This window comes from Anas acuta, chromosome 7 (genome assembly GCF_963932015.1).
Source record: "Anas acuta chromosome 7, bAnaAcu1.1, whole genome shotgun sequence".
NCBI lineage: Eukaryota > Metazoa > Chordata > Aves > Anseriformes > Anatidae > Anas > Anas acuta.
Genome location: NC_088985.1, coordinates 10,088,262 through 10,112,497, shown reverse-complemented (window position 1 = coordinate 10,112,497; position 24,236 = coordinate 10,088,262). Strand labels below are relative to the sequence as shown.

General features: G+C 41.3%; 2 protein-coding genes across 23 annotated transcripts in view; one reads left to right on the top strand and one right to left on the bottom strand.

Annotated features, from left to right (window-relative positions):
* The window catches only part of LDB3 (LIM domain binding 3), a 118,642-nt gene extending 105,060 nt beyond the window's left edge, over positions 1–13,582 (bottom strand). For 19 of the 22 annotated variants that reach the window (XM_068689390.1, XM_068689392.1, XM_068689396.1 and 16 more), the window contains exons 1-2: positions 7,616–7,747; positions 7,394–7,516 (exon numbers count right to left, since the gene is read on the bottom strand). In XM_068689390.1, the coding sequence (XP_068545491.1) occupies positions 7,394–7,451 (58 nt within the window). In that variant the 5' untranslated portion in view covers positions 7,452–7,516; positions 7,616–7,747. Of the gene's footprint in view, positions 1–7,393; positions 7,517–7,615; positions 7,748–8,550; positions 8,768–13,445 lie in introns of those variants that run through there. The other 3 variants (XM_068689394.1, XM_068689391.1, XM_068689395.1) reach the window with 3 other exon arrangements.
* A 70-nt stretch (positions 13,583–13,652) lies between these two features.
* The window catches only part of WAPL (WAPL cohesin release factor), a 149,806-nt gene continuing 139,222 nt past the window's right edge, over positions 13,653–24,236 (top strand). The window contains exons 1-2 of the mRNA XM_068689384.1: positions 13,653–13,802; positions 20,441–20,571. The gene's annotated coding sequence lies outside the window, so the exon portion shown is untranslated. The remainder of the gene's footprint in view (positions 13,803–20,440; positions 20,572–24,236) is intronic.

The following is a 24,236-nucleotide window of genomic DNA, read 5'->3' as shown; positions in this document are numbered from 1 at the left end:
TTCAAGATGTCATCTGGAGACATTTGTAAGCTGGAAACTGATTATTTTCAGGTTGCCTACTTCCAGAAACAGAGTGCTTACAGTCAAAGTGACTCGAAAAATTATGTTACATGTATTCCCCCTATAATTAAGAGCTGATTGCTCTTGTTCCCCAAAGTCTCTCAGAAGAATATAGAAACAGCTTCACATTTGAGGGAAAATTATACTTTTCGTGGGCCCAGAAAGGAGACTATTTAGGACTGTTCCCAAAGGACACGTAACAGGAGAGCTGGACTAAGCTTCCGGGCCATCCTCAGGCTGGCAACTCATTTGATCAAGCTTTTATTTTGCTGAGCTGCTATTGTAACTTAAGGGCCTAATTAACATTCATAATTCTTTCCTCATCATCTATACAGCACATTTTGATGGATTATACTTGCTTGTTTTTTAATATACCATATTATGTAAATCATGGGTCAACACAATGTGACTGAACAGTACATTTGTTGACATCCTTGTCCTCACTCTGTACTGGCAAGAATTCAATTCTTTATGAACTCCTATTTAGTTAAATATTATAGCATACCTTTATAAAGTTTTTTTTTTTTAAGGATTTAAGAAATTTGACAATTTTAACAAGAAGCCTATTCTGAAATTTCATTCTCATGTAACTTTTTTATTAAGACTTAAATTAGAGTAGTACTAGAAAAAACAGCCTTTTCACATGCAGTATAAGCCATTCTTTTCAATTAGCATTATTCATTTTAAAGCATGCATAGCTGACATTGTCAGACACAGTTTAAAATTAATTATTTCCGTAAGACTTAGAAGTATTGATTTTTGTCACGCTCAGCAAAAGTTTCCCTCCTTCTCTCTTTCTCATGATCTTTCAATGGGGATTAATAACTTACCAGCACACTGAGCAGCCACTTCTTTCTGCAACAAAACCCAGTGAACAAAGAAGAGCGCTATCTCATATTACACTGGACATCATTTAATGTTACTTTATAAAACAGTGCCATCTGAGGTAGTTATGTACAGAAACTTCTAGTTATACACAAAATAAATCATCCGTATCAAATAGTGGGCTGGAGCTAGCTGAGGATACAATCAATGCTAAATTATAATGAAGACCTTTCCATTTAACACACTGCTTTAGTACTTCAAAGGCTACTGAAGGCTTTTTACAGTTATATAAAAACGGGATTTAAAAAATAAGGTACTCTTCACACTCCTAATTAGACAACAAGAATGACAAGATGAGAACTGCTGTTGCTAGTATAGAAAGTTAATGCTAACATTGGCAGAACAAATTTCACTCTGTGTCACACTGGCTGGAGAACACTTGGCAATAATGATTCAGAATGGAGCTAATGACGGTGCTATCTGCTGTGTTATGGAAAACTGCCATTTGCTGGGTTCAAATATCGCACACTAACAAAAAGTATCACCTGAAAAAAAAGCGTTCAGCAGCTTTAAATACATAATTTAATTTTTACCTCCTGTTGCGTTTTCTGGTTCTAAAGGATCTGCAAAATTATGTTCATTATTAGTTAAGTGAATTTGAGAATTTCTTGAAATACTATATCAACGATATTCACAACTAAATTAACTCTAACCCAAAAGCGGAGGAATTTGTCACACCAGAATACCCAGTTGCCAGGGAACACTTAAATATTAAAACAAGATAAAAAGCAACAAAACTCATTGCTTGTTAGGTTCTTTAGGTTAAGAAAACTCCTCCTCTTCCATAAAGAGGAAATAAAATAACTATCGTTATCCCCACTCTTGAGCTTCTCAGTTTCTTACCATTTTGGGGCCCAAGTTTATAAACACACTTAACATTATGCTTCCTATTCCAGGGAAAGGTTATGTTTTCCTTTCTTACAGGAAAAAGCCACTATGGAATTTATTTATCTTTTTCCTCTCCATCAAGAAATAGTGACTGTATTTATGACCAAGTTAGTAATTGCATAGATTCTATTCAGTCTAGTTATTTCATACACTGAACTTTCCTACAGATAATGCCACACCAGCACTGGTGATTCAGACACAGCCGCAACACAAAGAGAACAGCTGCATTTGGCAGGTCAAAAAGAAAGGGCTTCAAACCCACTGGTTATATATTATGTTGGAACAATGAGAGCAGCAGGTTTTATTATGTAACATCCTTTAAGCTAGTACTTCAGCTATTACAGGCCATTATTCGTATTTATCTGGCCTACATTCTAACAGGGCTAAATGTGTCCCCTGAAATTCAGAACAGACAGAATTGAGAAACAGAACCTTAAATAGAGCTATGCATAATGTCTGCAGAGATGCTGTGTGCAGTACATAATACTATTTATATACTCCTGGCCTTCAGCAACAAACTAAGTATTTAGTATTACTTTAATTGCACAAAAACAGGTAAGAGAGGCTGCCTTTTGTTCCATACACATCCCTGCTTTAAAGGAAAAATTAGACCAAGAGCTGCCGTTAGTTCCATACCCTTCCTGAAAGTTACTTGGTGAATATAATACACATTCAAATCACATTGCATTATGATGCTGAGATTTCAGTAAAGACTCTTCCACTGGAAATCCTGAGTTTAAGGATGCAACAATAAGCCGTGTGGATTTTTCAGAGTGTTTTCTGAAAGGAAGATAACAAAATCTTCTTTCTTACATCGTGATTGCTTACCCAGAGGGGAAAAGAGGACATCTTATGATGAAACTGCTTTGTGTCCTCCCCAAAAAATCATGTTGGTTAAAAAACAAATCTTAGCATAAGTTAGCTGGCAGCTTACATGAAACATCCATTGTGATTACTCCTCAGACCTTGCAGGGTATTTGTGGTCAGGATAAGGAAAGTTGTGTACCTCAGAATATCTACCGCCCTACCTCCCAGAGGACCAGAACAGCCAGCTTTAAATCTCTGCTCTGCTTTATTCAGAGCGGAGCCTTGAATGGAGACCCCAGTACCCAGGAATGTTCTGATCCCCAGGCCCCTGAACCCATGGTATTTATTGGGCCAGAGAAATAGAATACAGCTATAGCATTAGCTCTTTCCCTCCTAGTACAATACAGATTTGCCACTTATGCTTGATGAGAGATGCAACCATATCAAACAACTGCCCTTTATATCGTATTGTCACTCACAGCGTGGATGCTGACTACTGCAATACCTCAGATAAACAGTACCAAAACAGGGGTTTTAGGAGTTACTTGTAGAGTTAAGGCTCACCGAAATGCAATCATTTCCGATAACTGTGGCTGTAAACACACCATAATTGGATCGCAATAGTTGGAGAGCATCAAGTAACTAGTGTTCTCTCATGTTACCAACACATCTGCACATCCAACAAATGACTACGCATAATAAAAGTCAGAATTGTATGACTTTGCATGGGATGACTGGATCATTCAGGAAGTGATCTAAAAGTTACAGATCATCTCAAAGAAATATTGATGCCCACAAAATAGGTATTGTGTTACAGACAAGAAAATTTTGGAGTGGTCTTCAAAGCTGCACTGGAAGCACTTCATTTCCCTGTCACACGGAACTATTTGAAGTTAAACTGTAGAAGACAGGAAGAATGTGAAACCACCTGTGCTAAGAAGTTACCACAGTTTATCGAGCCATAAGACAGTCTTTATATTCAAGTCCAATGACTTAGTCCTACTCTCACAAGTTGATTCAAAGTCATTTGAGATTTTTTGGGAAAAAAGGGGAACATCTCTATTCATCAGGAGTTAGAAAGGAAGGCTTTTAGAAGACAAGACTTACCTGTTAGCTTTACAGAATATCAACGATTCAAAATACTAATCAGTGGCTTTGGGGATTGTGAAGGACTTCACATTTGGAGATGAAACAAAAACTTGGAGTTCTGGCTCTAGAACAATAACTGCTCAGTGATTAGATTCACCACACATGGCTGCTTAACATGTGACACGGACTCAGTGTTTGAAATGAGCTTGTTAAATGTCCTTAGTTCAATCAATGCAGGTACAGCTCACTCTTCTGATTGCAATATATATTCACCACATGGCTATCCAAATGACAGCAGCAGAATGCTTCTTGCTTGCACCTGAGGTTTCCCTGCCTTCAAGCACAGAGTAAAAAAGCCAAGAAGGAATCCTTTTGCCCATCACTTGCCTGTTGTAAGGCACTGATACCTGATATGTAATAAAGCAAATGGGAGTACAGAATAAATATTATCACATAGTTCCTTGACGGAAAAGCAGTCACAGTGAAAGGATGACATATGTATTCTAGAGAATGGAGGAAAGACAGGACATAATCAGGAAAAGGTGCTAGTAAAAGCATCTTTTTAAGAAGGCGTCTTTTCCTATTTGTGTTTCCCATTTCTCCTCATTGCACTTACATCATGGCCAGATTCCAACTACTTCTTTACTTAACAGAATAAAGCCAAAATAGTTCTCTTACATTTTGTTTAAACATTGTCTCCTTTGGCATCAGGTTCTGACTTTTCATTTGGAACCCAGGCAACATTAAAAAATCCTCTCTATTAGGAAACAAAAAACTGACTGGACAATCACAGTAAATGTACCAATCATAAGCTACTGCATTGTTTTGGGCGATATTTCTGCATACCTTTCAGCTCATTGCATCACCTGCAAGCCAGTCTGTCTTACTAGAAAAGTTTGCTGTTATTCACAAATACACAAAGAGATTCTGCTGTCATATCTATTCATGTACAATCACACCACCTTAGGTAACACTGCAATACAGCACTTGAACTATACTTAAAAGCCTTCTTAGGCAGGATTAGGTCTATAAAATTAATTAATTCTGCTCGCTTCAGACAGTTCATGCCAGCAGTAGGAGAAAATAAACTGCTTTGCTGCCCACATTAATTTTGGAAGACCAGATTTGCACATATGACCAGGCCACCTGTGTCAGCTCTTAGCGGTGCCAACAACCTGCAAGTCCCATTCACTTCAGTAGGAGTGACAGATGCTCAGCTTCACTAAGAGTCAGCCGGTGCTATTCTCCTACCTCTGGTACCTGCCCATTACATCTCATGAAATAATCTGTTCTAGAGGGTAGGATGGCTTCTGGGGTGGAGACTAGAAAAATATCTTTGAAGTCTTCCCAGATTATTTTCTAATTCCATTGTTAAAGGAGTGTGAAAACTGCAGAGTGACCTTAACTCTTCTCCACTTGTTTTTGACTCCTCTCTCCTCATGAATACCTTGGAAACTTAAGCAGTTTTTCTTTCCCCATAAGACAGCAATTATGATTGAGTACAAAGCTCACCTCACTTATGACTGTAAATTGCTGATAATGGGAATATCTGATCTATTTGAAGATATACTCATGTAAAAGATGATAATGTCCTTAAAACGTCTATTTTTTCTTTGGCAAAAGCCATGTCTAACACTGTGTTCCAATTAAAAATATCACAACTCTCTCCTACTCCAGCCCTCCCTAAAAGAAGCTATGTTCATTCCTGCATGCCTGCTTTTTCCCTAAGGCAGGCTACAAAACCCAATCTGAGCCAAAAGCAATCCTCTCAGCTAAGAACTGGGCCTCACCGAGGAAGATTTCACAACATTTTAACATTAACAATTTCAAAAGATTTTAACAGTGCTTTCTGATACTTCTATTGCTAGAAATTCATCCAGCTGTGTGAAAAGGTAATTCCGCCCCACCTCTGTGAATCCAACCATTGTAGTTCCACTCCTGCTCATCACACGATTCTCAAAGGCCCCAGCAGAATCACATCGCCTTCAGGCACAAGGAGCGTACCTTATGAGATCATAACCTGTGACAATGGACTCGCTTTGAAAGAAGTGTCTTTTCATTTCTGCAAGTGTAAGTGCCATAGCCCCAGATGTTGAATAGCAGACTCTGTGATTGAATTACTTATAAAAAAATATCAACACCTTACAGTGCAGGCTGCAAAATGTCATGAAAATGCCTACAGAAGTATGTTGGTACCTCTCCGTACTTAATTTGGGTGCAATAAAGAAATACCAAAACTATTTACCAAATACCAAAAATCTTAGTGAAATTAATAGAAGTGTACGAAGTAGATTTATTTTTTTGTAGGCTTTTTTTTCTTTTTTTTTTTTTTTGTGTGGCATTACAACACAGACAGAACAGCTTCCTTTGCAATTACTGAAGAACAAAGACTGCTTTTGCAAAAGCGTTTATGAAATGGTCATCTCATTATAGGACTTAGTGTTAAGGTAAATATGTCTCTATGGAAAAAGGAATATTGTATATTAGAGTAAGGGAGATCAAATAAGACAGAGCTTTACAGTTTAAATATGAAATAGGATAGTTAAGGTTGCAGAAGCTCACAGACGACTCTGAATCACAATTGCTGCAGGGATCTCAGTTTGGTACCTACAACTCAACAGACTAGTTGTTTCATTATGAAAAAAAACCTTTTCAAAGCAGTGTAGGTGGCTCCCCCCCACTGGAGCAGACCATTTGTTTGCATTCTATTTGTTTATCTGATTAAATCATTCTGGTATTCCTTTTAAACACTGTTATGTAAGTAACCTCTCTTGTCATTGCTCTGCAAAATAAGCCTTCTGCAGGTGGTCTGCGGAGGAACAAAGACATCTCTAAAAGATCTCAACATTCTGGAATAGATTTGAGACTGACAAAAAAGGAGGAAGCTGTAGGAAGCAGCATAAAGCAGATATCTCCCAAACCAGAAGTTACAAAGAACTATCTAGCTTGGTCAGAAAATAGTAAAGGGAATGATTTTGAATTTCTTTACAGTGACCCGTGGTTTAAAAAATAAATAAATTTAAGAAACCAATTTCTTGGGGGTGGAGGTGGGAGGAAGAGATGGCTAGAAAATAAATGGACTTATCTATAATCAACATGAGGTAATTAATTATTAAGTCACATGCTGTTTATCAGCTACAAGTGGAAGGCTTCTGCATAATTTAAGTCTGCATTTTAAGCACTATCTTCTGCTTGACATGCCTAATTTTCATCCAAGAGATGGACATATATCCTTATCTTTGCCCACTTTGAACAGACCTAGACTTTACATATTGACAAGCAGTTACATAATTACTTTCTAGAAGTACTATTTTGTATTCCCATTCATAGTTGTTCTACTCTCTTCCCCCAAAACAGCACCAGCAAGGCCCCTGTCAGTAGAAAAAGAGACAACACCATACAAAATAGAACTGGAAGCTCATGTAAAAGGAGACAGCATCATCATTCTTAAAAATATACAAACAAGAAATGTCTGAGACAGCATCAATGCCAGGCTGTGCTGTGAATTTGTGTATTTGGAGTCCACATTATATTCTCCGATTCTTTGTTCAGACCTAGCTGCAAAGATCCTCTATTTTACTTGGCCAGGTCGGAGCGTACATACAATTAGTTTACTGCTACTTTCCAACCTAAACAAGCCCGACGAGGCTTTTTGTTCACTTACTCTGGAGATTGTCAAGGGCATGTTGAAGTCCTTGCCCCCCTGCAGTCGGAAGCCCCATGGTCCAGGTCCATTCAGAGTCACGTTGTAAGCCATCCTGTACCTCCTTCACAAGGCACCAGGACACTGCAGAACAGAAGGATGGGGTAGAGTGATGGGGTGAAAAGACACAGTAAGAAGAGGGCAGAGTTTTATATAATGACAGCAATTTTCTTTCTGCCTTGCCTGTTCAGTCGTGCTGGGATATCACCTAAGAATAGATGGGAGCTATAATGCAGATGCTGATATCCCAGCTGAGTAGGGCCCATAAAAGGTTTGTAACCAGACACCTACTATGCAAAGACTTCATGACTCAGAGGTCTAATATAGCCCCCAGGGAGGGGGGGACAGATCTTTCTAGGCTTCTCAAGACCCTCTTCATGTTCAGTTACTTCATGGGCAAAACACATTTGGAATAAAACATGCAAATAGAATCCCATGCTAAAATCCCAAACATACAAATCTCATTTCTAACCTATTAAACACTTACATAACCAGTTGTAATTTCTGCTTCAGAACATGTGGATTGTACAGTGATACATAACATACTACAAACAAGTCCTTACATATATATATACACACAGCAGAAATAAAACACCAAAACTGTGTGTTTACCTTCTCTGACACTGATCTACCAAACTGAAATAAGTACCTACTATGCACATGACAAAAAAAACTTCATAACTTCATTTTTGGCCCTTGCTTCCATAGCCTACACTTTCTCAAGGGACAATTAAAATGTATTCTCTTGGAATGCATGTAGAAATATGAGCTATTTCTAAGCAGCATTTAATTTCAATGGAATAAGCATAGTTTCATCACAGACTTGTCATACTGTTTTGATACAAGTCTTCTAAAGGCATGACAATTAAGAATACAATTAACTAGCTACTTCCTCAATTCACGCCATAAGTTTTCATGGTTTATATAGAATTTGTGTTCAGTGTTCCATAAAAAAACGTTTTAACCCTTATTTGGTAACACGGGATACATTTCTGCCTTAGACTGGGAATAACTAAAGCACAGAGAACAAGAGGGAAGGGGAGAAGCTGCTGGCAGAACTAAAAAGATAAACAGCTTCTGCTCTTAGGATAAAGCTATAAACATTAAATAACACTCACCACTTTCAAGTCATTAACATGTGCAGGAGCTCCAGAAGCACTCAAGTGTATCTCTGCAGCACCCTTGCTTTCACCCTCACATTACAAAGAAATTCCCATTACGTTAAGGTGAAAAACAAGCACGGGCTCTCCTCTGATAATGAAAAAGACAACCAAAACCACACAATGCACTAGTGAGGGAGCTCCATTTGGTAGTGTGCCAGTCTGCCCATGCACCCATCTTAAAATGTCACAGAAAACTGATGGTGAAACTACAGAGAGCAAACATAATCATGGCCTCAGCCTTTATCTGTGGAGCTGATCAATAATTTTTCAAAACCACATACGTCTTAGTTTGTTTAGCATGCAGAGTGGCAGAAAAGCCATTTGTACAAGGAAATAATTATGCTCCACAGACTGTAGGCTATACCACATAACCACATTTTTCAGTCCAAGGTCCAAATCAAACCACAGAAATTCACATGGGTTTGACTCAGACAGTAGAACCGGTGCAAACCAAAACTATAGCAAGACACAGTTTCAAAGAAAAAAGGTTAAAGTCTCACAAATACTTATGGAACATGTTTAAATGAACTACGTCTGTAAGCTATCTCTGTATGAGGCCAGAAACAGTGATGTTTGAACGATGACTTAGAGGGGGGAGAAAAGGGACTTTTTGCACTTTGAACCATGCCACTTTCAGCCTTTTCATTTATCCTGTAGGCCTCTTTATTCAGATACTGCTTTTTTTTTTTTCATTATTATTATTTTTGAAAAGATCACAGGCAAACACAAGAGAAATTTCCACTGCACTATTCCTGTCCTTTTTCTAGGAATTCACTGTGTTTTTCTAGTGCCCCTTTTTGGCTCCATTTCAAAGGTTCAGAAAAATATAAGAAAAACATGAGTAAAACAAAGATGACAAGCCATCGTTTCACTAGTAAAGAAAGTGTTATAGAAAAAATAAATATTAGAAGAGAGGTTACATTTATATGTATGATGAACTCCATGCATTCTACCTTCCTGTACTTAAATCTTAAGTCATTTGAAAAACAAAACCAAAAACCAACTAAAAAATGGCAAGAACTGTAACAGAATAAAACTGCACAGACAGCAAGCTGAACAGACCTAAGCATTAAGAAACAGAAATGCTGCTTAATCAAACACTATGTGCTTCTATCCTACTTTGACATCCGCAACATGCCATGTGCTTATCAGTTTAGGACATGTGAAAGGGTTTGTGAGATCCTTCAGACTGGGTTGGGTGCTATGAAACTAAAGTGGTAATCTCATTAGGGGCACTCACATTTGAATGACATGTTCAGCTGAGGACACTTGTTTCTACTGCCTTGGTTTCTGTCTGTGTCCACAGAAACATTCAGCGTAGCTTGGCACTTTTACAAAGAAAGTGCAGGGAATGTGCCTGCATCCTGGCCCACGTTGCCTTTCGACACAGCAGGACCTCTTTCATGTGTCCATGCAACCACTGTCAGGTACACAGTTTTCTTTTTCCAGGCTTAAGTCCTTTCCTCCTGTTTTTGTTTCCCCTCTGCCAGCCCTCAGAAAGCTCCACATTTAATTATGGAGAACTGCAAACAGCAAAGAAGCTTGAGCTGCAGTCACAGCTTCACCTGAGGGGATGTTCAGCATTGGTCTTGTCTGCCTTTTATCCTGCTACAGGCAGATCAGAAAGCCAGTGATCCACCCAGGTGATTATTTCAATCCTGCCTTCTTTTCAGAGGTGAGACACACAGGTGCACTCACCATGTCAAGTATCCAGAGCAAACACAGGGAACTGGACTGTTGCAGCAGGTACCGTGCCATCAAAGCTACCATCACAAACCTCCACAAAACCTTCTGGGAAACCTGAGGATGAAATGAACTGTGTATACATAGTAGACAACCCTCCTGCTTTCAGAAGCCTGTGGTGTTTGGATTAGGTTTTAGTTGCTTTACATAACCACCTATTAGACTGTTCCAAAAATCACTTTTTGTTTGCTCAAATAACAGCATTTTGTTTCTCTTGGGGTGCCTTCTTTCCTACATTCTCCAGCTATGTCAAAACCTGTGACATGCGTACAGTTCCCTTCCTTCAGACAGGAGCTATGCTGAGTCAAATGAGGCCACTGGTGTGAGGAATGACATTTAAAGGTAAAAAACAACAACACACAACACAACATATTCCAGGAGCCAGGTGACATTTTCTCTTCAGATAGCAAAACAAAGATTTGTCCAGAGCTCACAAAGCCCCCCCAGAGTTGTCCCCAGGTGACTGATAGGAGCAGCTGTGAGGAAGCTGGATGGGTACCAGGCACCACAGGCCCACGGCGCCAGCAAGCTCTGTGCGCAGAAGCATACTGCAACCTCCAGCAAATGCCGCAGAGCCTGGGCAGAGCCATCCCTCCAAAACGTCAGAGGCGTTACACTAGCGGAAACAATTCACATATGCTAGGAGACCATGTGGTATTACAGCGAAAAGACTTTAGGAAAGCTACAACTGTGCGCTCGGGAGTGCATAGCCATCAAGTGAATGAAATAAAAACCACTAGAGTCAATGCTAAATTAAGATGAAAGGAAACAAGTCATGGAAATTCCAATTGTTCAAGTTGCTACCACTTTGTTAGGCTGGCCGCATTACTCATCATGTATTTTAGTTGCAATGGTAGATGTGCTCCTGGGAGAGCCTTGAATTACTGCTACTGCAGCAGCAAGGTTGTGTCATTTGTGTCATTTCAGAAGTAGATTGCTTGAAAGTTTATTTGACTTCTGATCTGCAACAGAATGTGTGCTTTGGCGCACAGAAAGACACCTGTGAGGTCATGGTTGCTATAACCCTTTATCGTTTTCTTTGGGCAAGCAAAATACTTGAACTGCAGAGAAATGCTATCACTTCTTTGCTGATAAAAAGACCTTCACCAAGAAGGACCAGAAAAAAGGACAAAATAGCATGTATTTACTGTATATTGGCTAATCAGTACGAAAGAGTTCGATACAAATATATACAAATTCTACACGTCATCAATGGAAAACATTTTTAACTCTTAATTCCTACCCTGCCAATGTCAAATTGAATATAGAAGTAACTCCTGGGATCAATGATTTTTTTTCAGCACAAGATCATTATTGCTTCCAAAGCAAAACTATTCTACAGTGCCAATGAGCTCATTGCCATCTCCCTTCCTTCACTGCTACAGCCTGAATTAAGTTCCATTACTCCTCCTTCTACTTCCACGTACAGTGTTGTTCACCCATTCAGTCAAAATCCTTCTGCTCTGACAGAACTTCTTTCAGAGTTCCTCTGTCAAGTTGTTAAGTCTTGTAGTTTGTACTTTCTTCAGAAACTAAATTTTCTACCCTTGGCTTCAGCAAATTCTGCTTTGTTGATATCTTTTTCACATGCCGGTTTCAGGTCCCAACAGAATATAGTATTCTTAGGGAGACAGCTAGAGCAGCATAATGGAACATTATCTCCCTTCTCTGTAACACAAAGCCTTCAGAAATGCAGCTCAAACCACTTTCTGTTTGGCCCTTTGCTGCTGCCCATATCATCTTATCAGCTCATTGAATTTGCAGTTTACTCTCACTTCCAGATCATTTGCCATTAACACTTTCACCATTACAGAGAAAAAAAAAAAACAAAAACACACAGTATTTTTGATGTTAAATACTCTTTTTTACTCTGCTACAGCCTCCTTTTACTATGAAAAAAGAGTGAATATACACCACAGAGTAGCCAACCTTCATCTTTAGAAGATTTTATGACTTTTGAAACTATGTTAAACTGCAAACCACACCTGTGGAGAGGGGGAGAGAGACTAAGAAGCTGCTTTGGGAAGGGAGTAAGTCTCACCTGTCCAGACTATTTACTGCCACTTTCACCCCCATATTGCAAAAAGACTTCAGTGTGTGTTACAAACTTCTCGCCTTATCAGCATCTCAGTTATGGTTTTCAAACGCACCCACTACAGCATGTAATACTTAATGCTTCTGTGGCACCGACTTCAGCAAGATATAAAGGATTTTGTTTGTTTGTTTTAAAGAGAAAGAATACCCAAACACCTGTTGTTTAGGTAAACGTTACCAACTCCTTTTTACCTATGGAGCCAGAGTGCTGAGGTTACCAGCTTTAGGTCACTAATTGAACCAAGAGCAGCAACTGGATTAAAATGCAGCTCAGTTTCAAAGCAGGTAGTTGAACCAGAAAGAAGGCTGCAACGCGCTTTGCTGTTTTGTTTTTATTCTTCTCGCCTGACTCCGGGCTGAAACCAGAAAAGCAACCCCGCAACGACTCTAATTTGTGCCTTGCTGCAGGGAATCCTAATCAACAGTTTGGGCTTACCGAGAGAAAAGACCCAAGAAGAAAAAAAAAAAAAAAAAGGGAAAGAAAAAGAAAAAGGGCTGAAGAGAGGCTTCGTGCAGGTCGCTGTCAGCTCCACAGGGCCATGGCCAGAGCTGACATCTATGTCACAGGGTTTCCATGAGCCGGAGACTGGGCACGGCAGGCTGGGGGGCGGCACGGCTCAGAGGCGGCACCCCGCGCTGCCCCTGTGGGGTCGCCACCCCAAAGCCCCCTCCTCACGGCTCCCGGCACCGCCCCGGTGGGGCAGGGCCCCCCTCCGTGCCCGCCCACAGGTGCAGCGATGCAGGATTTCCTCTTCAGCGAAGAAGGCGCCCCAAAGCTAGGTTTGTCCCCAGTGTCTCACCTCCTTTCCGCCTCCTCAGCACAACCTCCCCTGGGCAACGCCTCCCACTACAGAAACTTTCCCTCCACGGGGAGAGTTTGAACAGCGGCAAGGCGCTGCCGCCCTGTACCCTCCGCTCGCCAAAGGCGCTTTTCCCCTTGGGCCAGCACAAGCCCTCCCGTTTTGCACCCCGCGGCTGCGGCGGGCCCCTCTCCTTCCCTCAGCGCCACCCACCTGTCCCGGCCGTCGGAGCCGAGCCGGCGGGGCGCAACCGGTAACTCCAGGGGCCGGCCGGGAGCCGCGGGCCCTCAGCGGGCGGCGCTTGCGGCCAGCGGGGCTGAGGGGAGCGGGGAAGGGCGGCGGCACCGCCCGCCCCCGAGGGCCCCGCAAGCGGCGGCCGCCCCCCGGAGCGTGCCCGGCGCCCCCCGGCCGGGCTGGGAGGAGCGTGAGGGGAGCCGCCGTGGGTGCGGGGACCGTTACTTGCCGTGCCGCTTCCTAGCGGCCGGCTGTGAACTGAGCTCGCCTCTGGGCGTGGTGGCAGAGCGGGAGAAGCGGCAGCGGGCTGTGGGGAGCCGAGCGCCGGGGCAGCAGGTACTCGCGGCCGGGGGGCGCCGCTGCCCGCAGGGAGGCGGCGAGGCACGAAATGGCGGCCGGGGGGGAGGGGGGGAGCGGGGGCGCCCCCGGCGGGGCTCGGCTGCAGCCTCCACCCGCCGGCCTCCTCCCCGCCGGATCACGTGGCAAATCGCTGCCTTCTCCGCTGTGCCGGAGTTTTATGTATTTATTTATTATCACTATTATTATTATTTTTTACTTGCCCGCTTTCCGTGTCCCGCAGCCCCTGTCAGAGAGCCCCGGGGCCGCGTTCACCCTCGGCCTCGTCAGCGGCTCCCTCCTCGTGTCAGCCCGCCCGCCTGTCCCGCCCGGCTGAACGCGCGGGAGGCTGCGCCTGGCCGACAGCCGCCCTTTTCCGAGTTAAAAAATAAATAAAATAAAACAAAACAAAATAAAATAAAATACCCTCCCCAAAGCCGACAGGCTGGCGCTGCCTCGCGGCCGGGCCGTTAGGGGCGCGTGCCCGCGGCGTAACGGCCCCTTCAGCACCAGGGACAGGCCCGGCGGGTCGCTGTGGGATCCCGCAGGCAGCGCGTCAGAAAGAGCTCGGGATCTTTTCCCCTTCTGCCACAAGAGCTTCAGAACTTGATGAGCTGTTTCATTTTTCAGCGTTGAACAGCGCTTTTACCATGCTGCAAGCCTCCATCTTGTGCACGTTGCTACCATTGCACCGAGGGGCTTTGATTCCCTTTGGGAGGATTCAGTGGAAATAAATGAGGGCAGAACCTGATCTGACCTTCTGTGGCACTTCTGTGCACTCTGTGCTAGTTTCATCATATGCTGTGTGCATTTAAAACCCTCCACAGCCCCTCAGTAGCATGTTTAAGGGGTAGGAATTGTAATTGTCAGAGGAGTTTTGCAGTGGATCTGTGTTAACAAGTATCAGGATGAAAATACACACTTTGCTCTCCTTGGAGTTAGCCTTTGCTCTCTGCCATCCGTTGAAGTCCTCATTAAGTCTGCTGGCTTGTAGAAGCCCTCTTTAAACAACAAAAGCTGCAAAATCACAGGTAGTTCTCCTGCAGTTGAGCAAACCTGTTAAAGTAGCGGAAATGGTGACTTAGCTGGAAAACGTGGTACGTACAGGGGGGACATTATCCTTATTTGATGATAAATAAAGTGATGATCTGTTAGATCATCTAGGACACATATCTGAAGCTGTACAAGACCATTACCAACTTGGAATCTGCTCCCTGGAGAACATTGGCAAGGAAGACTGCAGGTTGGCCTGTTGTCCTGTCCTGACAAGAGGCTGATGGGTTCTGCTTCAGAATTTGGTTTTGTTTGAAACAAGGTTGAATCTGCTAGCTTGTGCATTAATAGTTAAATCACTCGAGGCCAGAGAAATTGAAACTATGGGAGCTCAACCTCTTCAGCAGTCTCTTAGGGAGCCTACAAACTGTTTGTTTCCCGACAGCTTGTGCTGGTCTTTCGGAGGGACAGAATCCCCTATCCTCTTTTTTCTAGCAGGCACTGGTCACAGTATTAAACTTTAATTTTAAACAATGTTTTACAAAAATGTTGCTGATCTACCAGTGGTCTTGGAATAGTTCTGTGAAACACCTCCAGGATCACCAGTTGAAAACTAGAGACTGCTGGCAGGCCATCCTGTGCAGACAAGCCTAGCTGCGCTCTGGAAAGTGACTTACTGAAGATTTAACTGTCCAGTCTTCTCCGACACTCAGTGTGATTTGCTTTTGACCCATGAGTTTTAGCCCAGCCTGGGCTATTTCCTTTCTTGGGAAATTCTGGTAGTTCTGCCAAGGGTTAATTATGGGTTTTCTCCAAATCTTTCTCCCAGTCTTTTGTCCACCCTTCTAATCGCAGTCTGGTCTCCCCAGCTGCTTCATTGGCTGTTCAGCCTCAGATCAGTCACAGAAGGATTGTTTTCCTTTTAAAATAAACAATTTAAAAAAATCCACACCTCACATATTTCATAAATTCCTGTAATATGATTTCATACTGGATTATGGTTTGCCCAATTTAGTTGAACTAAGTGTGAACTGAAGGCACAACCACTGCAGATGGAGAAGTAAAAGAATGATTTCCCTCAGCAAGGCTGGCCTCCTCCACTACTGAGGGGTTCCTCGCCAGTGATGCTGTTAGGGAAATTAGCGAGTAAAGTAATACATTGCAGCACAAAGTATGGATGTGCTTTCTCCTGGGATAATGCTTTTGACATCTGATCTCTTTCCCTCAGCCACTGAAGGGGTTACAGTTCTGAGTGCAGAAGTAGTGGTGAACCAGTGATGAGTGTGGCTTTCTGAGAGCTTTTGTTACTTTGATTGCAACCGATAACAAAATATTACCTTTAGCTTGATTTGCACTGTGTAGGTGTTATTTCTCTGTGGTGACTTTGATGTGGCTGTTGCAACAGAAGAGCTCACTTTCAGAAGAGCACAGATCTGGGGTGCATTTGCACTCTATCAGCTCCAGTAAATGAAGCCTTTACATTTGTGACTGTGTTTGTTGCTTAGCACTGTCCTTTGTACATGCTGTGTAAGGGGGCTGGAGATTCAGTGGTCTGTTCCTTCTGTCAATAGTGAATAAAATCAATTGGCAAAAACCCCCATTTTCACTTCCCCTCTAATAAAAGCCTGGAGGAACTCCGTTAAAGCAAACACTATAGGAACGTCCAGTAACAGTCCAATTGATGTGGGATTATAGCTTAGATATTGGTGTTGGCAAAAAAGCTGCCAAAGGAATCTAGTATTTTGGGTCTTCACAGTTATTTTACTTAGCAGAAATTTTACAGAAGATCTTAGGGAAATGTACCAAGCATAGCTCAGATAAGAATAATCTTTTTAGTGTGGCTAAAGACAGAGATCTGTTGTTCCCATTTTCAGTCTTTTGCAAAGTTCCTTGTGCTGCCAACATAGAAGGGCAAACTCATTGCAACTCATCTTTGCTCCAAATGAGGTGGGTTTTTTGAATTTTGCCCAAAACTAAAAAATAAGGCTGTCAATATGGTAACCTTCTTGGACTGTTCCTGTCATTTCTTTGAGCTGCATTAGTAGCATAACGTGCCCAGCACAGGGTCAAAGCAGAGTTAGGGCAGGAGGTAATTCAAGATGGGCCATCAGCGGGAACGACTCCAGCAGTGCAGCCTGACTCATAACCCAGGCTGTTTTCATGCTTGGGGCCAGTCCAGCCTCAAAATGCCTACACAGTATCTGCAAATCTGGTGGTCCAATTTTAGACAGAAGAAGAGCTTGAATTCTCTTCAAGTTTAAATTCGGTCTGTTTTCAGTTTATCTAAGTAAATGTTGGCCTCTTAATTCTAGCTCACTGGTCATCTGTAAATACTCAGGTGTAAATGCACGCTCTCTGAAGGACAAGGTATTGTGAATGTCTTGCTGTCTGTTTCACTTGATACCTCTCTGCAACTTTCAGTTGCGGGCTGATTAATCCATCACTGCAATTTTCTTAAAACAGAAACTTTAGTCCTCTGTTTTGTTATGGAAAAAAGCTCACAGTTTGGACCCTTCACACAAAACCTTAAAAATTTTGCAGCACTCCCAGAGTAAATGCTTTGCCTATTGAAAGATAAACTTGGGTACCATGGTAAATTGCATTGTCAGGGTTGCAGAGAGACTTCATGCCATACTCTCACTCAGTGCTGATTATCATCGGAGCTTACCACAAAGTAGTGCCAGCCTGAGTATCAGCCTTGTTCAGTGTGGTTACCTGGCGCCTTGATCTGATGATTTGTTCAGCTCATCCTAACGATTTATTGAAACAATTCGAATTGTGGCCTCTGAAGACTAGGGTAAACTTAGCTGAGAAAGTTGAGCCAGTTGGCTCTTCCAAATAATGGCTTAACTCAAGCACCACTTTTCCTTGAAAACTAAAGAATTTGGAGGTAATTATTTACAAATAATTCTTTGGCCACTTTGTAGTTGTGGGTGAAGATCATTTTAAAGATTTTATAATAATCTTGGCAGCCACTGGGGAATGACTGCAGGTATATGGGCGTTTCAAAGGGTAGCATCCCAGTGCCCCACCTTTCAACATCCCAGAGAAATTTTCCTGGCCCTTGAAGCATAAAGTATATTTGTTTAACACCAGTGCCTCAGCAGGTACACCGGAGTAAACTATTGTTGGAGTAGTGTGCATATTAAAAATGAAATAGAACAAACTGGATTTAAACCTGAACACAAGTTTTCCTTTAGTACATGTACGTTTATGCTAGCAATGTGCTTTGCCCGCTACATAAACCTACACAAGAGATTTCTCTGCAAAACTAAATATTTGCTACTCAGTGTCCATAGGAGTCTGTACTCAAATTCCCCAACAGAATACAGTGACAGAACAGCTTCACAGGAGGACTTAGCTATTTAGTAATGATGTAACCAAAGTCATCTCAGTTTTCATTTGCACATTCGCCCATTCCTTTCTTACTCCTTTCAGTCATACTGGGAGTAACGGAGGAACTGAACTCAAAGCACTCAGGGATAATAGGCCTAAACACATCACTGCTGCAGTAAATGTGGATTCACAGATTCCTAAGGACCTGGAATGACTGGTCCCCAGATTCTGTGTTGCCAATCTTCTTAACCATTCTTGCATTTTTTCCTAATTTCCAGCTACGTCTGTGGCATAGGGCTATAGTAACACTAGCTTCTAACTCCTGTGGTTCACATTGTTACTGTATGTATGGATTCATGATCTCTGGTTGTAAGAAGAGCAGGCACTTGATGTATTAAACCCTTTGGCTTATCCAACAATGAGAGGTAGAGCTGCTCACACAATTTATGGATGGCCAAGATGTGGTGTAATACTTTTGGAAGAGTTACAGAGGCTTATGGCTAGATTAGAAGGGCAGGGTGAGAGAGTGTGCTGGCTGCCACAGGCCAATGTGATCCCTAATGAATGTGCTGCGTGCTGGATTTTAAGTAGTAAGACAAATCAAACTGAATTAATTCAGAACAGTTTAAAATGACAATGACATACCATAAAGTTTTCTAAGAAAGGCAATTCAAAGGTTAGGTTATTGTACAACTTGCCAGAAAACCCTATTCCAGTTTCCATTGCAGAGTGAATGTTGCAATGAAATATGTGCTGTGATTTTTTTTTTAAGAGATCTTGCAAATTGAGATTAAGTAAAATAATAACCGTCAAATTATAACTGAATTCAAGTGATTCTGCTGGAGCCAGTGTTTCTTAGGTAGAACCAAGCCGCTAGCTCTTGGAGGGAGGAAGCAAGGGAAGACAAGTGCCTATGAGTTAGTTTTATGTTGAAACAGAAACCTCATGGTGTCCTCTTGACTTGTCAAATCAACCGATACTTTGAGTGTAATTTGCACTGAATATGTAATAGCTGAGACTGTTGCATTAATACTTATGCAAAGTATTTCAGTTGCTGAAGTTCCACTAAATATTCCTTGCACAAGCAGGATCCTTTTTCAGATATCTCTTCACTCCTAAGAGGTCTAAAACTGGGGATGAAATACTACTATTGTGAAAATCTTAAGTAGGAAACTAATCATTAAGACACAAAGTGCTCAGTAGGGGATGTTGCTTTACTGCCATGGGACTTTTTGTTTTCTTTTGTTTTAACATTGTTAATTGGCAAATTTAGAGCTCGTTTGAGATCTCTGTGAAGTGCTTCAACTCTCAGAGACTCCTCCTTAAAAAGTGGGCGAGAAATTACATTTCTCTGGAACCCAGCTTCTATCAGGATCTACCTCGTGAGACTGAAGTATTATATAGTAAGTCCTTACTGGTGTTACCCTGTGGTAAGGCCATGTGGACCTGGCCAGCTTTTAGCAAAAGAAATGCACTGATGTTACCTAAAGCCCAAATCCTATGTTTCCCAGAAATAGTTTCCAATGATGCTGGACAGTCAGCTGTATTGTTCTGAAAACTCCTGCGGTAATTTCATTTTTAAAATCTGGAATTCAGGCAGCTCAAGCTATTGCCATGTTCATGACCTGATCTAATAAGCAATTGCCTTTGTGCTGTGACCCAGCAAAAATGGAGTATGTTTGGCTGTGATGGGGATTCTTTCCATTTCAGGAGGCAGCATAATGAAAGGAAGCTGGGAGATACAGCTCTCTAACCCATGCTGTGGCCTCCTTAGCCCTTTCTCTGAAATTGCTATGGTCTGGGTCCTACACATGAGAAAACTTGAGGAGGTTTGAGTCAGTGAAAGAAGCAAGGGGAAATCTGACGCCAGATGGTAACTGTCGTGTTCCTTTTGGTGATAGTGGCCAACAATAGGAAAGAGGAGAAACATGTTTTATACAAAGGTATTGTGCTTTATGATGCTTCAGGATTCTCTGTCTACTTTACAGCCACTTTATTTTGATAAATTGTGAATTATGTTTTCTTTTTTTTGCTTCCTTTGTTCTTGGCCATCTTCTTAAGTAACAATTTGGGGTAAATCAGGAATGAAAATGGGTGTGATTTATTGAAATGGAGTTTCAGAGGATGTTTCATGGAGCTTTCATGTTTTTAATTCCTTCGGATGAAATAAATGACCCCTGCAGTGTGCAAAGTGAACAGCTTTTACTGTCAAAACTGCATGATCCATTTCTTATCTGATTGAACATAATGATCCAGGACCTGAAAAATTGGTGTGTTAGGTTTTTTTTCTTTTTTTTTTTCTTTTTCAGATGAGAAATGATTTTCAGAAGTAATCTATCCAGTGATTGTGACCTACCACAGAGCTGACTAATGCTACTACCTCAACTTCGTCCTTCATAAGATTAATCACTCTTCTTACTTCGCTGAACAGCAGCAGAAAGTGAGTTTTAATTAGTGCATCTGGAAAACAGCACTTCAAATAAGATGTATCAATACACTAAAAGGGTTCTGATGTGCTTCTGTTACTCAGAGACTTCAAGCAGCATCAAAAGGATTCATATTTTTAAATAACAGTTGAGGGATTATTATAAATCTGGATTCCATCTGGTTACATGCTAAGGTAGAAGCATCCATGTTTCCTTTAAAAGCCAGGAGGGGGCTATATTTAATTAATGATGGTATTGGTGTCTGAGGACATTGGGAACTGCTTGGAAAGGCGTACTGTAAGTGTGAACTAGGGAGAACTAGAAGATGGTGGCACTTCTGGGAGGCAAGACCCTGGAGGGTTTGAAGGCTGGGCTGCTCCAGGACTGTCCTTGGGGTGATGGATGAGGATCTTGGCCATTGGATCTGCCTGGTAAAAGGAGCGGAGATCTGGGCTTACAGGGTCTCCAGAGGTCAGGGTTACAAAGAGAGGTGAGGTGAGAAACAACTATTTCATGTCAGGCCCTTGAAGAGGGTAAGTGAAGGCCTACCCTCTGGAGTAGCTAGCAAGGAGATGACTGGTCTCTGCTGGGACAGGGAAAAATGAAAAGAATCTCTAGATGAGGACTGAGCTGAGCAGACTCTCTGCAACCGGTGCAACAGGATGATGGTGAGTAGTGGTGTTGAGAAGGAGTTTCTAGATTCAGATCTGAAACCTATGGTTTAAAAAGAGAAAAATATCCTGGTTTGTATTTAAACCTGCTTCTTATTTTTCCTCATTTTTAAATGGACTTTCGTAGTATGTCTAATATAAACAAATACAGGGAGAGGTATAACCTGAAATGTTGTGTTATATTGTATTCTTTACCTGTTCTTCAGTTGTGTGTTTACAACTATGACCAGTCTAATATATATTAATACTACTCAAAGTCTGATGGAGATCTGATTTTCTCAAAATCACAGCCCAGCACTGGGCAGATGCATTAGAATCCAGAGCTTTGTAATGATAGCCACGCTCTCCAGACACTGGAATTGCTGCTTAGAGTTCTTAGTAATATAATCCTATTTTTTCCTTCAATAACTTCCTTTTCCCACTGATAATTTTTGCCCATTAATAGAGCAGAAACCTTAACCATGAGGCATCAGTCCTCTTTCAAGGATCTCTCACTTAAAATTGTCCCCTGTAAATTAGGCGCTTCTCCCCATAGGTCTGTTTCAGTGCCTTCTCCACAGATAGTTTTTCTTTCAACTTATGTACAGTAGAGGAAAAACTTGATTCAGTGATTTGTAACACAGTTTCCTCAAGGGAATACATTATTATACATTGGGCTCTTCAAAGAATGTACTCAATTGCATAATACAGATTTTTATTAGTTATATTTTACCATTAAAGTAAATTCTACTTTACTCTTGTAACAAAGTAAAATATACCTGGAAGTGGTAACTGAAGTCAACTTGGTGAGTGTCTATAAATTATTTCTGTTGAGTACCTCCTGCTGAGAAAATGAATTTCTATGCATCCCGTATACACTTCAGTACAATCTATGGCTTTCATCTGTAATTATTTCACAATTAATTCTTTAGACTTTTTGATAACCATGTAGTGAAAGATGAAAACGTGAACAGTTGAAGAAAGAAGTATTATTTCTAGTTGTGAATCTTGGAATGAACGGCAAAAGCTAGAGAGTAGCCTCATGATGATGAAGAGGATATTATCCCTATTTTACAGCTAGAAATACTGGCATATGAGATGATTAAGTGATTTGCCCAAGGTCACCCATAAAAGATGGGGAAAAAACACAAAAAATAAAATCTTCAACGTCTGATTCTAGCTTTGCATTGTTGCAGGACTGTCCTTTCTCCTCTTTGTAAGAGTTGGTTTTATCAAAGTGCTTACTTCTTGCTACATCAAATCACAGTTTGCGGCACAAGTTATCTGTCAGTATTAACCTTGGCTTTACAAAGTGTCAAACTTAGGAGACTTATTAATATACAGTTGCATGGAGTTAGCAGCAAATAGTAAACTGGAAAAACATCAACAAAATCCAGAAACTTTTGGTATGGACCTAATGTACTTTTAAGTCTCTCAGTTATGTATCCTGAGGGGTTGTGTAAATGTCTATGCATGCGATTAATTCAGGCATATGAAAAAATTTGTTAAAAATCAATTATACCAGTCCAAAGTGCACATTTGAGCATGGATAGTACATTTTAAAGTACTAGGGCTTTTGAAGGAAGGGCTTTTACATTAGGTGTTTGGTCACTTTCTTTGTGAACCTTCAGGCATGGCACTTTGTGGCAGGGTACAGGTGTTCTGTTCTATCTTTCTAGTCAATGGAAAACATATGGTAATTGTAACTATGCCTCTAAGTGTCCCACAGCCTATTCAGGAAATGTCTTCCATGAAACTTTACATTGGAGCACTTTTGCTATCCAATCATGTAGTGTCAGATTTTTGTGGCTGTCTCTGAACTGTCTTGTACATGTGTGGTAGTTAGAGTGAACGCTAAATAGTGAGGAAAATGAATAATGGCTTTGTATTTACTTTGTGGTTAAGGCATGCTTTGTGCAGGTTCCCTTGAGCAACTTTTTTTTTTTTTTAACATATATGTCATAGTCACATTCTTAGTGGCTGAACCTAATTATTCCTAACAAAATAAAATGCTGAAGCTCTATGGTGTTACTGAGAACAGGTTCTTCTTTGGGGAGAGGAAGAAACAGATGTAAACTATTGTAATGTAATGTGCATTGTAACTGCACTATCATAATGTTTCCCATTACTAATGTAGGAGGTAACTATCTCCAGAATAAACTGTAATATAAGAAAATCACATACAACTCCATAAATGTAAGCACGAGACAGCAATGGACTAAGAGGCACACCATGAGCTTTTTTTCAGGTCATGCCTGCGTTACATTGCTTGCTGAGACATTTTAACCTGAGCTGCCGCTCTCTCTGCTCTACAGCATATCTGAGGGTTGACTTAAGCTTGATAAAGTTAAAAAGCATTTCCACTAATTCTGCTTATTCTTCAAGTCACAGATAGCATCAGAAGGCCTAATTAGGCTTTTTTTTTTTTTTAATGTGAATTTCTGTGCTTCATGACTGTGTGTGTATTCTAGTAGCTCAAATGAAAGTGGATATTAAAAATGTTCTCCCACGTAACATCTCGTTGGCAAGGGTTGGTTACAACCTCCCTGAAAGCAGTCAGAAATGTTTTTGGTACTGACTCTCAATACTGCTGTTTGTGTAAGCTTAAAAATTAAGGAGTAAGAAAAAGGTTGCTGTCAAGAGGGATAAAACCATTTCCATTTTTCCCAGCCATTGGTCCTACTGTTTACCCCCAGTTTCAGGTGAATCGTAAGAGTCAATGTCATGGCCAGAAAGTGTTTATAGGCAGTATGCCAACCAACCACCGTGAGACAAGCGATGTGGCCATGAGATCCTGACACCTCTGTACCCAGTGAGGTGATATCAGTGTTTGGAAAATGTACCAGCATTTTCCTATGCTGACGTGACTCTTCCAGCATTTGCTTTGCTCTGTGAGCCAGGTACATAGAATTCCCGTGCTGTCTCTCCAGCAGAAACCAGCTGCTGGCAGGACTGCTGTAACCAAGCTAATGAAGGAGTACTTTTCTCAAAAAAAGAAAAGAGCTTTTTTTTATTTTATTTTATTTTCC